We start from the raw sequence: 11,186 nt of genomic DNA, 5'->3' as shown, positions 1-11,186 counted from the left end.
AGAATAACTAATATTTGTATTTCTCAATTTTGCATATAAAAGTGTTTTGTACTAATTCCTCTAAGTACACAAATTAAAATTCGAATTAAATAAAATCGTTATAGTACTACAAAACAATTATTGTTACAAGTCGACCCAGAATCCCTTATATATCGCTAATCGAACTAGTTCATTTGAATTCAAGCAAGTTTAAGCGCTTCAAAAAAAATCCACTTTGTTATTTAAATTATGTTACCTTTTATTGAAAATGCTATAGCAAGTTTTGTGAATTATGAAAATAATTTAGTGTAGGTTGTTAATCTAAAATTATTAACATTGCGCGCGGTGTAGGTGGCCACAAAGATCATAGATGTTAGTTGAGCAACAGCTGGGCAACAATATTGTTATCATCCGCTGCGTTGGATGCATGCATGCCGGACCCACTTTCAAGGAATTCTCGCAACTCGTTCTCCAGATCACCCCCAGCGTGCACATCCGGCTCCTCAATGTCCATGGACTGAATTTGGGGCAGCGCAATGGGTTGCTGAAGCAGCTCCGGGAGCGGAACTCGCGGTGAGGCACTCGGAGGCGGAGGCAAACCAGCTGCAAAGCAAAAATATGACTGGATAAGTAAAACAATTAGGATATTTAATCGAAAGAATATATACATACCGAAAGACATGCCCATAGCCTTGCGTAGCGCATATTGATCAGCTATTGCTGCAGGTGGCAATTTTTTGGCCAATTCGCTGAGCTGCTGCGTCAGCTGCTGTGCCGTTTGCAACTCTTCCTGCCCAGCGGGCGGCACCATAGCTAAATGCGCAGGCAAGGGCTGCGATAGACGCTCCTGCTGTATAACACGCAGCTTCTCAATAAGTGTTAAATTATTGCTGAGATGCTCTCTCATACGTTTTGATAGTTCATAGTTCTTCATATCTGTTTCCATGCCATCGAGGAATTCTACGTCAATCCCCAGTTCCTTAAGCGAGCGCAAACGTTTGAAATCCACACGCGTATTTCTATACTTCTCATATTCTAGCTCAATTTGTTCAGCTTCTGAACTGCTACCCGGTTGTTCGTGTTCTCTATTGAAACATTTTTCAATCTCACGCTGCTCATAGTTATGTAGCTGCATGTTGTAGAGTTCGTCCAGAGATTTGCTATGCTCTCCATTTGTGAGTATGTCGAGAAGCCCGTTGGCTATATTCGTAGCATAGCTGGAATCCTTTGTGAATTGCAATATGCTCTCAGCATATTCGGCACTCGATGCATCGCCATAAGTGCGCAGCACCAATTGCGTTTCATCAGCGCTTAACGTGGAAAACCTAGAATCGAATGTGGGTGCAAAGCTGGCAAAGGGTCCATAGTTCATGGGTTTCACAGGCTTTACTGCGTTTCGCTGATCTGTGTGTAGGCCAGGCAGCTGTCCACTGCCTGCGGGCAGTTTACCCACCAAATCTCCAATGGTGACCACCTTTTCCGGTCCTTCATTCTCATCTCGTATAAGAAGATTCAATGTGGTACTTCCATCCTTGTGCTGTCGCAGGAAACCCATTTTGTGGGCACGCTCTTTGGAACTGATGCGCTGCTTTGCCTGTTGCGCTGCGTTCTGCACCTGGGCAAGTATCTCCTCGCTGGTCAAGTCATCTACGTAAGGTTCGAAGTGGGTTTTAGGTGCATTCTCTAAACGTAAGGCTCGTTTTCGTTCCTCTTCTTCCAATTGAGCGGGTGTAGGTTCTTCTGCGCCAGTTGAAGCGCCTTCATCCGCTGAATCGTGTGCCATATCATAACCAGCTAGCTCATTGGAACTTAACTCGAAGCCCAACTCTTTGGCCGTCAATTCGCGTATGTAGCCAGAAAGAGGTTTCAATGTGCGCATTAAATTATCCGGCTGCAAATGCTTTAAACCCAATTGTAGTAAACGCTTAGCAGCTTTATGGTAAACGGTATCCACATGATTATACTTGATTGCATTCTCGCACATTAAACGAAAGTCATCGCTAAATTCACTCAATGCCGCATACTCATGATCCTCAATCTTTTGTCGCATTGTTGAAAAATCCATCGGCTTATGGATAATCGATGAGTAACCCGGTGCAATGTCATCCGTTACTGGCCACGCAAAGAACTGATGCGGATCTCGTTTCTCAAGAAAGCGTAGCAAATGCTCCAATAGCTTATTTAGTGGCGATTTCTGCTGCTTTAGTTTGAGCACACAACTTCTTGGTTCTCTGCCTGATTCACTGCAGCTGCTGGGAGTTTTGGGCGCCTCCAGCGCTTTGGGCGTTAAGGCATTTAATGAGCAGGCCGTGGAGCCTGATGGCGAAGGTATCAGCAGCTGTATGGAAAGAAAAAATTGTATTTATATATAACTTAAACTATTAAGCTATTAGTCTTACATCGGGCAGTGGCTTGGTTGGACTTGACGAGCATGTGGGCGAACCGAGCAGCATTTCATCCAATTTACGTGCTGCTATAGGCTTGGTAACTGGGCAATTGGATGGCGAATTGTCGGTGGTAATGCCTGCATAATATAAAATATTTTCTGGCAGCGGTTGCGATTGTTCCTCCTCCGCATCATCGTCCATAAAACTAAATCCATCCTGTGAGCAATCGCCAACAGCTGACGGCGCGGTCGCCATCGCCATCTGGCGACCACTGCAGACTGCTTCATCTGGACCAATTGTATCATCTATTTGCCGCTCGTCATCAGAGCACAATTCGCGCTGCCTTTCGCGTCGCTTCTCCTTGTGATGATGCTTATGCTTCTTCTCACGATCTTTCTTCTTCTTCTTCTTTTTCGATTTCTTATGTCGCTCACGATGGCCCACCTCCTCGGAAATTGCTAGTAGTGGGCTTCCAGGTGCAGCGGCCATCATTGCCTCTGCTGCAGTTGGAGGTCCGCCATGACTATCGAGTGGTGAATTGGCTTTGTACTCGGGCGTTGCGTTGGAACCGACCTTCAATATTAACTTCAAACCACGTTGCAGCTGCGCCGGATCCTGATGCTGACTATATTCTAAAATATATATTTTACATTTTATTTTACGAGCACGCGCCGCACATAAACATTTTGTGTTCTGACATACCTTCATACTTCTCCCGTCTTTCCGATTTGTTCTTTTTGTGCTTTTTCGACGAGCCCATAATTGATGCAGGTCTCTATTTTTTTATGCAAAACAAAATGAATATCTATCCAAATAAACGAAAAAACAAAACTTTTGGCTGTTGTAGGCGAGACAGACGCCATGATTTAGTGATGTCAAGACCAAGAATCGATAGTTCCAACACAATATATCGATAGACATATGTTGGTATAGTATCTACGAGGGCTGCCATTTTCCCGCTCATTTGAATTTCATACAAGAGATACGCCATTATTTAGTGACATGAAAACTAATTATCGATAGTTTTCATACATAAATATCGATAAGTAACTACAATAACGAGGGCTGCCGCAATTTTACCCGCAGACTTGAATTTCACTGTTTCTTTTGTATATCAATAAAAATTTTTTTATTGCTAGGCTTGAGTTTTGGTTTCGAAATAATTGTCACTGGAAGCCAACCGGCTGTTTTTTAACTTATCAGAATGGATATTCAGAGACCTAAACGCGATTGCGCCGCTTTGCTCCCGTATGCTGACGTTTAGCAGACACAGTACCGAGTTTAGCGACAACGGGTTTGGTTTTGGTTACGGTTGATCTAGTCGTGCCGGGACCTTCAAGAATAGATTTCGACGGCACTGATGTGAGTGCCGCATTCTTTTTGTGTTTGGTGAATCCCGTGTAAAGAGTACGTGTGGAGTTCAGCGCTTGCAACGATGTATCAAGCTTGTTTTTAATACGATCGAGATCCTGTCGCATTCGCTGTATATCCAACGCAATCGTTTGCCTGTCGCGTTGCAATCTCTTGTGCTGTAACAACATATTCTCTAGCACAGTTTTTTGCAGCAAGACCTCACGAATGCGCCGCTGATTGGTAAAGGTTTTCGGACCAATTTCCGTATAGCCACGTCTCATCACCTGCTGCGTCTGTCGATTCAATCGAGCCTTCACCTGCGACATGGGCATTGTTTTACTAGCCGTCACAGAGCTAACAGCGCCGCCTCGTATGCGTCGTATTTTCTTGGAGTTCGATAATTTGGGTGCGCTAGTAGGAGGTGGGGGTATTTCCGCAATAGCAGCAGGTATGGTGGGCACGGCTTTGCGCGGCGGAGTGGTGGCTAGAACAGATATATTGCCCATTAATAATACTATGCTCAAGCCGTTGCTGCCTCACTCACTTTTCATATGCTGGTGTATGTTGGCCATCATGGAATTAACACGACTTTTTACATCCGCTTTATCGGTGAAGTAGCGATCGGCCGTATTCTCCTGCCCTAGCCGCAGCCTCTGCCTATCTTTGTAGTATGTATCGTCTTGGCTCTTTTGTGGCATTAGCATCTGATTTCTCAGTATAGCATCTAAATTTAGGCGCATTGTCATCTTTGTGGATACACACACTCGTATTTTAGCTGTAGCAAATTTGGATCTAACTCTACAGAATGCAAGTGCAGAGTGCAATATGGGGTTTTCGAGGTAGACTAATTTTGAGAGCCGAAAGTTGGCGAAATATACGACCAAAAAAATGTTGTTTGCTCTGCTCTAATTTTGAATTTTTTTATGGAATTATGGTTTTGACAGCTGTTCTTATGCCTATTTTTCCCCCTTATGAACATATTTCAACGGCAAGTTGAGGCAGGCGAAAAATTTGATTTAAAATTCCATAATTGAGCTTAGTTAAGCTTTACTGTAATACAGCCAATTTTATGAATTCTTGTCACGTCGGATTCTTGCTTTAAGATTATAATAGTAGATATCTCTTTTATGCAAGTTGGTAGCCAGTTACAGGGTATTTCTAGGTAAATATATGGATTGATCTCATTGGAGCCCAAGCCATCCGGTTATGTAATATTGTTAAAAAATTTGTTGATTGTCTAGTGCAAGGCAGATTGCAAATAAAAACAATTTAAAAAGAAAAAAAATTTATTATTTTTTTTTTATTCAATTCCAGGGTATTTCAGCTAGAGCTGTATTGCTCCGTCCCTCTCTATCTCGCTTCCTAATAACTTAAAGAATATTCAAGTATATATTTATCTTGAATAAGTTTAAGACATGCTTCGAATATTATTGCTCAGCCTCTACATGTTACCGTCTGATTTGTGGGGCTTGACAACAGGGGCGTGGTTCGAGTGCAGCATCCGCTCCCACGATATATATTTTCTGGTATTATGCAAGTTGTTTGGCATTGTCAATAGACACAGTTCGTTATTTATCGTTGTTGTTTTCGTCTCTTTTATTTGCTGTTATTGGTTTTATGACTGCGTTTTTTTCTACGACTCTTAACGCATTGGCTTTTATAAACTTGTTGTTTTCTTTCTGTTTTTTCTGCGTAAATGTGAAATGGAAAAATGTATTGTTGTTCCTGAAGTTATGCGTTAATTGCTGGAAATGCATTGTTAGCTCCATTAGTGGGACAAATATATTGCAGATATAGAGTGCGAGGCTACAGGACATATTGATATGGAGCAAGGGAAGTTGTAATGATAGTGATAATGATAATGATAATGATAATGATAATGATAATGATAATGATAATGATAATGATAATGATAATGATAATGATAATGATAATGATAATGATAATGATAATGATAATGATAATGATAATGATAATGATAATGATAATGATAATGATAATGATAATGATAATGATAATGATAATGATAATGATAATGATAATGATAATGATAATGATAATGATAATGATAATGATAATGATAATGATAATGATAATGATAATGATAATGATAATGATAATGATAATGATAATGATAATGATAATGATAATGATAATGATAATGATAATGATAATGATAATGATAATGATAATGATAATGATAATGATAATGATAATGATAATGATAATGATAATGATAATGATAATGATAATGATAATGATAATGATAATGATAATGATAATGATAATGATAATGATAATGATAATGATAATGATAATGATAATGATAATGATAATGATAATGATAATGATAATGATAATGATAATGATAATGATAATGATAATGATAATGATAATGATGATGATGATGATGATGATGATGATGATGATGATGATGATGATGATGATGATGATGATGATGATGATAATGATAATGATAATGATAATGATAATGATAATGATAATGATAATGATAATGATAATGATAATGATAATGATAATGATAATGATAATGATAATGATAATGATAATGATAATGATAATGATAATGATAATGATAATGATAATGATAATGATAATGATAATGATAATGATAATGATAATGATAATGATAATGATAATGATAATGATAATGATAATGATAATGATAATGATAATGATAATGATAATGATAATGATAATGATAATGATAATGATAATGATAATGATAATGATAATGATAATGATAATGATAATGATAATGATAATGATAATGATAATGATAATGATAATGATAATGATAATGATAATGATAATGATAATGATAATGATAATGATAATGATAATGATAATGATAATGATAATGATAATGATAATGATAATGATAATGATAATGATAATGATAATGATAATGATAATGATAATGATAATGATAATGATAATGATAATGATAATGATAATGATAATGATAATGATAATGATAATGATAATGATAATGATAATGATAATGATAATGATAATGATAATGATAATGATAATGATAATGATAATGATAATGATAATGATAATGATAATGATAATGATAATGATAATGATAATGATAATGATAATGATAATGATAATGATAATGATAATGATAATGATAATGATAATGATAATGATAATGATAATGATAATGATAATGATAATGATAATGATAATGATAATGATAATGATAATGATAATGATAATGATAATGATAATGATAATTACAATGACAATGATAATGATAATGATAATGATAATGATAATGATAATGATAATGATAATTACAATGACAATGATAATGATAATGATAATGATAATGATAATGATAATGATAATGCGAATGCTAATGCAAATAATAATGATTGTGGCAATACCTAATGCGTTTATACTTTTTCTCTTTCATTTCCGCGAATCTGCAACTTTCTATCTGTATAACAAGTTGTCTTTCATAATTCGGTATATATGTTAATATCTAACTATAACTATGAGTCAGGACTTCAGTAACACAGCGCAGAATTTAAGAGTAGCTGCTATTGTAAGTTGCCTGTAGTTGGGTTTCTAATGAAACCTTTTTGCAACACATTGTTAACTAGATGCTAAAAGTACTTGAAGTAGGAAGTATTTACTAGAAATATTCGACATATATTTGATTGACATCTTCTGAAGTTCATTGGACTGCATGGGGCACTTATGAATGGAATGGAGCAAAGATTTTTGGAATAGCATTGGAGACAAGCAAACGCTTTTGTTTCGAGCTCATAGACAAGAGTGCAAATTGTTTCAGGCAGATGGACGTGGCGAGGCAAAGAGAGGGCCATCGGTAGGGCCTACAGGTAATCGAGGTGAAACCGAAAAAGTCGCACCTAATTGTATAGTCAAAGAGTCGACGACGAGTGACCCGCAACGTGTTTAGTTGTATTTTGTCGCGCGCTAACACAGGTGCGTTGCTCGCTAATTGGCCTCGCAAAATGTGTCGGAAGGATATGCCAGGACTTACGTCTAAATATACTATATGTATCTTTACATATATACTGCAGTTAGTCTCGAGCAGCTGTGCGTCGGTGCACGACGAGCTGCCTCAATGCACGCTGCAGGGCGTCTATAGAGAACGCCAGAGTTTGATTGAGTCGCCCAATTATCCGGACACTTATCCATTTAACAGTTGCGTCGATTATGTTATCCGTTCACCTTATCGCTGCCCGACCAAGTTCCACGTGCAATTCCTGGACTTTCAGCTGGAGCTGTCGGCGAATTGCAGCCACGATTACGTGGCTGTCGGTCTGCAGCAGGACGAACGCGATATGGACGTGCTCTGCGGCGAGGTGCGAGGCATCAAAAAGTATCAGACGCCGGATGGCATACTACGCCTAAGATTTCTAAGTGATGATTCGCCTTGGACTACGGGCGGTGGCTTTCGACTGTTGGTGACGCGCTTGGCCTGCGAGCGCGAGGAAGTGACGGCACGTGGCTTAGACAGAGACAACGCCGACGATGATCTGGATGATACGGTGCAGGTGACTGCCCAGCTGCCAAACAAGAAACAGCAGCAACATCGCAATTTCAGTCTGCCCGCTGCTTATCCGGCTTATCCGACTTATCCAGGGTCAAGCTTTGCTGGTGGATTCTATTTGCCTGCTGCTCCTCCCTGCAATGACAACAAATCGCCGCTGCAGCTGCAGCAGCAACAGCAGCAACAATTACAGCAATTACAACAGCAACTGCAGCAGCAACAGCAACAGCAGCAACAGTTGCTGCAGCCGCAACCATTTTCACAGCAGCAACAGTTGCTATTGCCTCAACAGTGGCAGCTGCTGCAGCAGCAATGGCTCCAACAGCAACAGTGGCAACAGCTGCTGCAACAGCAACAGCAACAACAACAATTAACACAGCAGCAACAGCCAGGACAACAACAGCAATTGCTTCAGCAACAACAACAACTGGCAAAACAGCAACTGTTGCAGTCACAGGAGCAACAGCTGCCCAGCATTTCAGAGCAGTATCAGACGAGCTCTTTCCAATCACCCAACGCCCTACTACGTGATTACGATCCACAGTTTGGAGGGCAGGTGGATCTATGCTGCATCAGCAGCTTCAATCAGGCCCATTTCTACTTGTCCAGTCCGGGCTTTCCACGCACCGTACTCAACGCTCTGCTGCCGAATCAGCAGCGAGATTGCGTCTTCTATCTGGAAAAGAGTTCTCCCAATGTGGCCGGTCTGCGCATTCAATTCAAATTCTTTGATTTTGGTCACTCCGCTGGAGCCGTCTATCCGGCGCCAATCGCTCCGGGCGCATCCAGTTGTTCCGGGGACTTTGTGGAGGTGGATGGTCAGCGCTATTGTGGCTGTCGCTCGGGCCATATACACAAATCCTTTTGGCCGCAGGGTCGCAAAGCTTTGCGTTTGCGCATGGGCCAGTCGGGTGGTTCGGCTACAAATGGTTTTCTGCTGGAGATCTTTCATGATCAGGACACGAGCAACTATGGCCTGAATTTGAACAATCCTTTGAGTCGGCCTGGCCTAGGTGCCTATCAGCCACAGCTAGGCGCGATTCAACCACAGCTCGGAGCACTTCAACCACAGCTCGGAGCACTTCAACCACAGCTCGGAGGTCTTCAACCTCAGCTCGGAGGACTACAATCACAGCTTGGCTATCAACCAAGCTTAGGTGGTCTGCCTAGTCTAGGAGGCTATCAGCCAGGTCTCGGTGGCTATCAGCCCCAATCAACGCTATGGCCCAACTATCCTGGACGGCTGCCCAGCTACCCACTCTCGCCGCTCTCTCCGTTGCTGCCCACGCCCTATCGTCAATCTCGGCAGTCAGGCTCCTGGGCCCATGCCCGTGGCCTGGATGCTCAGCAGCCCTCTCGTGTGGTGGAGACAAACTCCACACGCAAAGAGTTTTACTATTTCGATGCTGATGAGGCGTTTGCTCGTGCTGCTCTCGACGACGATGAGGAGGTGAAGACGACACCGACAACGACTCCCAGGCCGGTCAAGCTTAGCACAAAGGCTTTCGAGCAGAGCAGCTGCACCTTCGACTACATGGAGGTGCTGCGTCTCTCCGTAGACACGCTCTGGATAACCAAGCCCATCTGCTTTGCCCCGCTACGCAGCTGGTTTAGCAATATTTTTGGCTAGTTCAGAATAATAATAGAAATCCATAAATAAATAAAATAAAATAAAATAAATTTCTAGATAAATTTTCCTAGTATATATCTTTAATTAGAATTATTTTTTCAATTTCCCTTGCTAGATTCTAAGTTCGGAGTTCTCAGTAAATAGCCTTAAAAACAACGCCAATAGCTATGAAAACCCGAGACCCAGAAATATTATGACTCGGTGCTGACTTTCGTTTTCTATACAAATGCGTCGCATTGTTTACAACATCGCATAAGTGTGTTGATTGTGGTTCCATTTGTGCCCCCCACTCGCACCTTGAAGTGTGAATACATTGCGTTGACATTGAAGTCTCGCACCACGCCCCGCCGACCACCGCCCACCCACTGACTGACTGGGCACTTCTTGGTTATGTTTGCTGAAGCTTTGGTAGGCTTCACAGCCTCGACAGCGCCAGACAACAGCTTGGCAATGAGGTTATCTATTTGAAGCGCTGCTGGGCCTGACAACAACGGAAATAAGTCTGGGCGTCTCTAATGAAGAGTGGTCATGTGATATCCTGTAAAAAACAAGAGCTATACGAAATATTTCTTATATAAGTAGAATATTAAATCTGTTTATCAAATCTAATTTATTCATATGTTTTTATATTTATTTAAAAATTTAAATGTTCTAATTTTTGGCAATTGGGAAAAGTTTTCAAAAGTGTCGCTTTTTAAGCCACCTTTTCTGTCTCTTTGTACAGGGTATCTGCACCACAATGTGCATGCCGTACCACATTTTCAGTGTTGGCTCTAAGATAACATGAGTCAGCAACGAAACCTATTTTTTGTCACATATTACATGACGTCAGCAACCTCAAGCTGGTAGAGAGATCACAGAATAACAATGGATGCAATAGAATATAAACATTTATGCCGAATAAATATGACACAATTGACTTATATTGAATCATTTCACTTATTGATTTTGGAACGCAGTAGAAAAAAATAAACAACAAGAATTTTTAATGGATTTCTTTCACTTTTAGACTGCTATGTGGAGGTGCTAAGCTACTCTGGAAATAATAAAAATAGTAATAATAATAATAATAATAACAATAATAATAATAATAATAATAATAATAATAAAAATAATAATGATAATAATAATAATAATAATAATAATAATAATAATAATAATAATACTAATAAAATTAGTAATAAATAATAATAATAACATTAAAGATATTTATAATATAAATAATAAATTATTAAAAATTGGTTTAGATTTTTGGTTATATTATATGAAGATTTTTGTAATA

General features: G+C 39.7%; 3 protein-coding genes across 3 annotated transcripts; 1 reads left to right on the top strand and 2 right to left on the bottom strand.

Moving 5' to 3' along the window:
• Positions 1–235: 235 nt before the first annotated feature.
• On the bottom strand, positions 236–3,150 carry LOC111595840 (bromodomain-containing protein 7). Its single transcript, XM_023309750.2, has 4 exons — positions 3,069–3,150; positions 2,379–2,998; positions 652–2,317; positions 236–582 (listed from the first exon to the last, which is right to left on the bottom strand). The coding sequence occupies exons 1-4, from the start codon at positions 3,124–3,126 to the stop codon at positions 353–355; spliced, it is 2,574 nt and encodes an 857-aa protein (XP_023165518.2). The 5' UTR covers positions 3,127–3,150; the 3' UTR covers positions 236–352.
• Positions 3,151–3,571: 421 nt separating this feature from the next.
• Positions 3,572–4,686, bottom strand: LOC111595841. The gene is made up of 2 exons (XM_023309751.2): positions 4,264–4,686; positions 3,572–4,203 (listed from the first exon to the last, which is right to left on the bottom strand). The coding sequence occupies exons 1-2, from the start codon at positions 4,463–4,465 to the stop codon at positions 3,587–3,589; spliced, it is 819 nt and encodes a 272-aa protein (XP_023165519.2). The 5' UTR covers positions 4,466–4,686; the 3' UTR covers positions 3,572–3,586.
• Positions 4,687–7,248: 2,562 nt separating this feature from the next.
• Positions 7,249–9,904, top strand: LOC111595837. The gene is made up of 2 exons (XM_030223382.1): positions 7,249–7,299; positions 7,802–9,904. The coding sequence occupies exons 1-2, from the start codon at positions 7,249–7,251 to the stop codon at positions 9,902–9,904; spliced, it is 2,154 nt and encodes a 717-aa protein (XP_030079242.1).
• Positions 9,905–11,186: the final 1,282 nt, after the last annotated feature.

This window comes from Drosophila hydei, unplaced genomic scaffold, assembly GCF_003285905.1.
Source record: "Drosophila hydei strain 15085-1641.00,03,60 unplaced genomic scaffold, DhydRS2 tig00000172-arrow-pilon, whole genome shotgun sequence".
Lineage (NCBI taxonomy): Eukaryota > Metazoa > Arthropoda > Insecta > Diptera > Drosophilidae > Drosophila > Drosophila hydei.
The sequence above is the reverse complement of the archived record's forward strand: the minus strand, read 5'-3'. Positions and strand labels throughout refer to the sequence as shown.

Bases quoted from the DNA above. Each gene is read 5' to 3' on its own strand.
- LOC111595840 (XM_023309750.2), bottom strand. From the start codon at position 3,126: ATGGGCTCGTCGAAAAAGCACAAAAAGAACAAATCGGAAAGACGGGAG. The intron at 2,318-2,378 runs GTAAGACTAATA...CTTTCCATACAG, and splicing joins CAACCAAGCCACTGCCCGAT to CTGCTGATACCTTCGCCATC. The intron at 583-651 runs GTATGTATATAT...TTTGCTTTGCAG, and splicing joins GGCTATGGGCATGTCTTTCG to CTGGTTTGCCTCCGCCTCCG.
- LOC111595841 (XM_023309751.2), bottom strand. From the start codon at position 4,465: ATGACAATGCGCCTAAATTTAGATGCTATACTGAGAAATCAGATGCTA. The intron at 4,204-4,263 runs GTGAGTGAGGCA...TATCTGTTCTAG, and splicing joins CATACACCAGCATATGAAAA to CCACCACTCCGCCGCGCAAA.
- LOC111595837 (XM_030223382.1), top strand. From the start codon at position 7,249: ATGAGTCAGGACTTCAGTAACACAGCGCAGAATTTAAGAGTAGCTGCT. The intron at 7,300-7,801 runs GTAAGTTGCCTG...TATATACTGCAG, and splicing joins ATTTAAGAGTAGCTGCTATT to TTAGTCTCGAGCAGCTGTGC.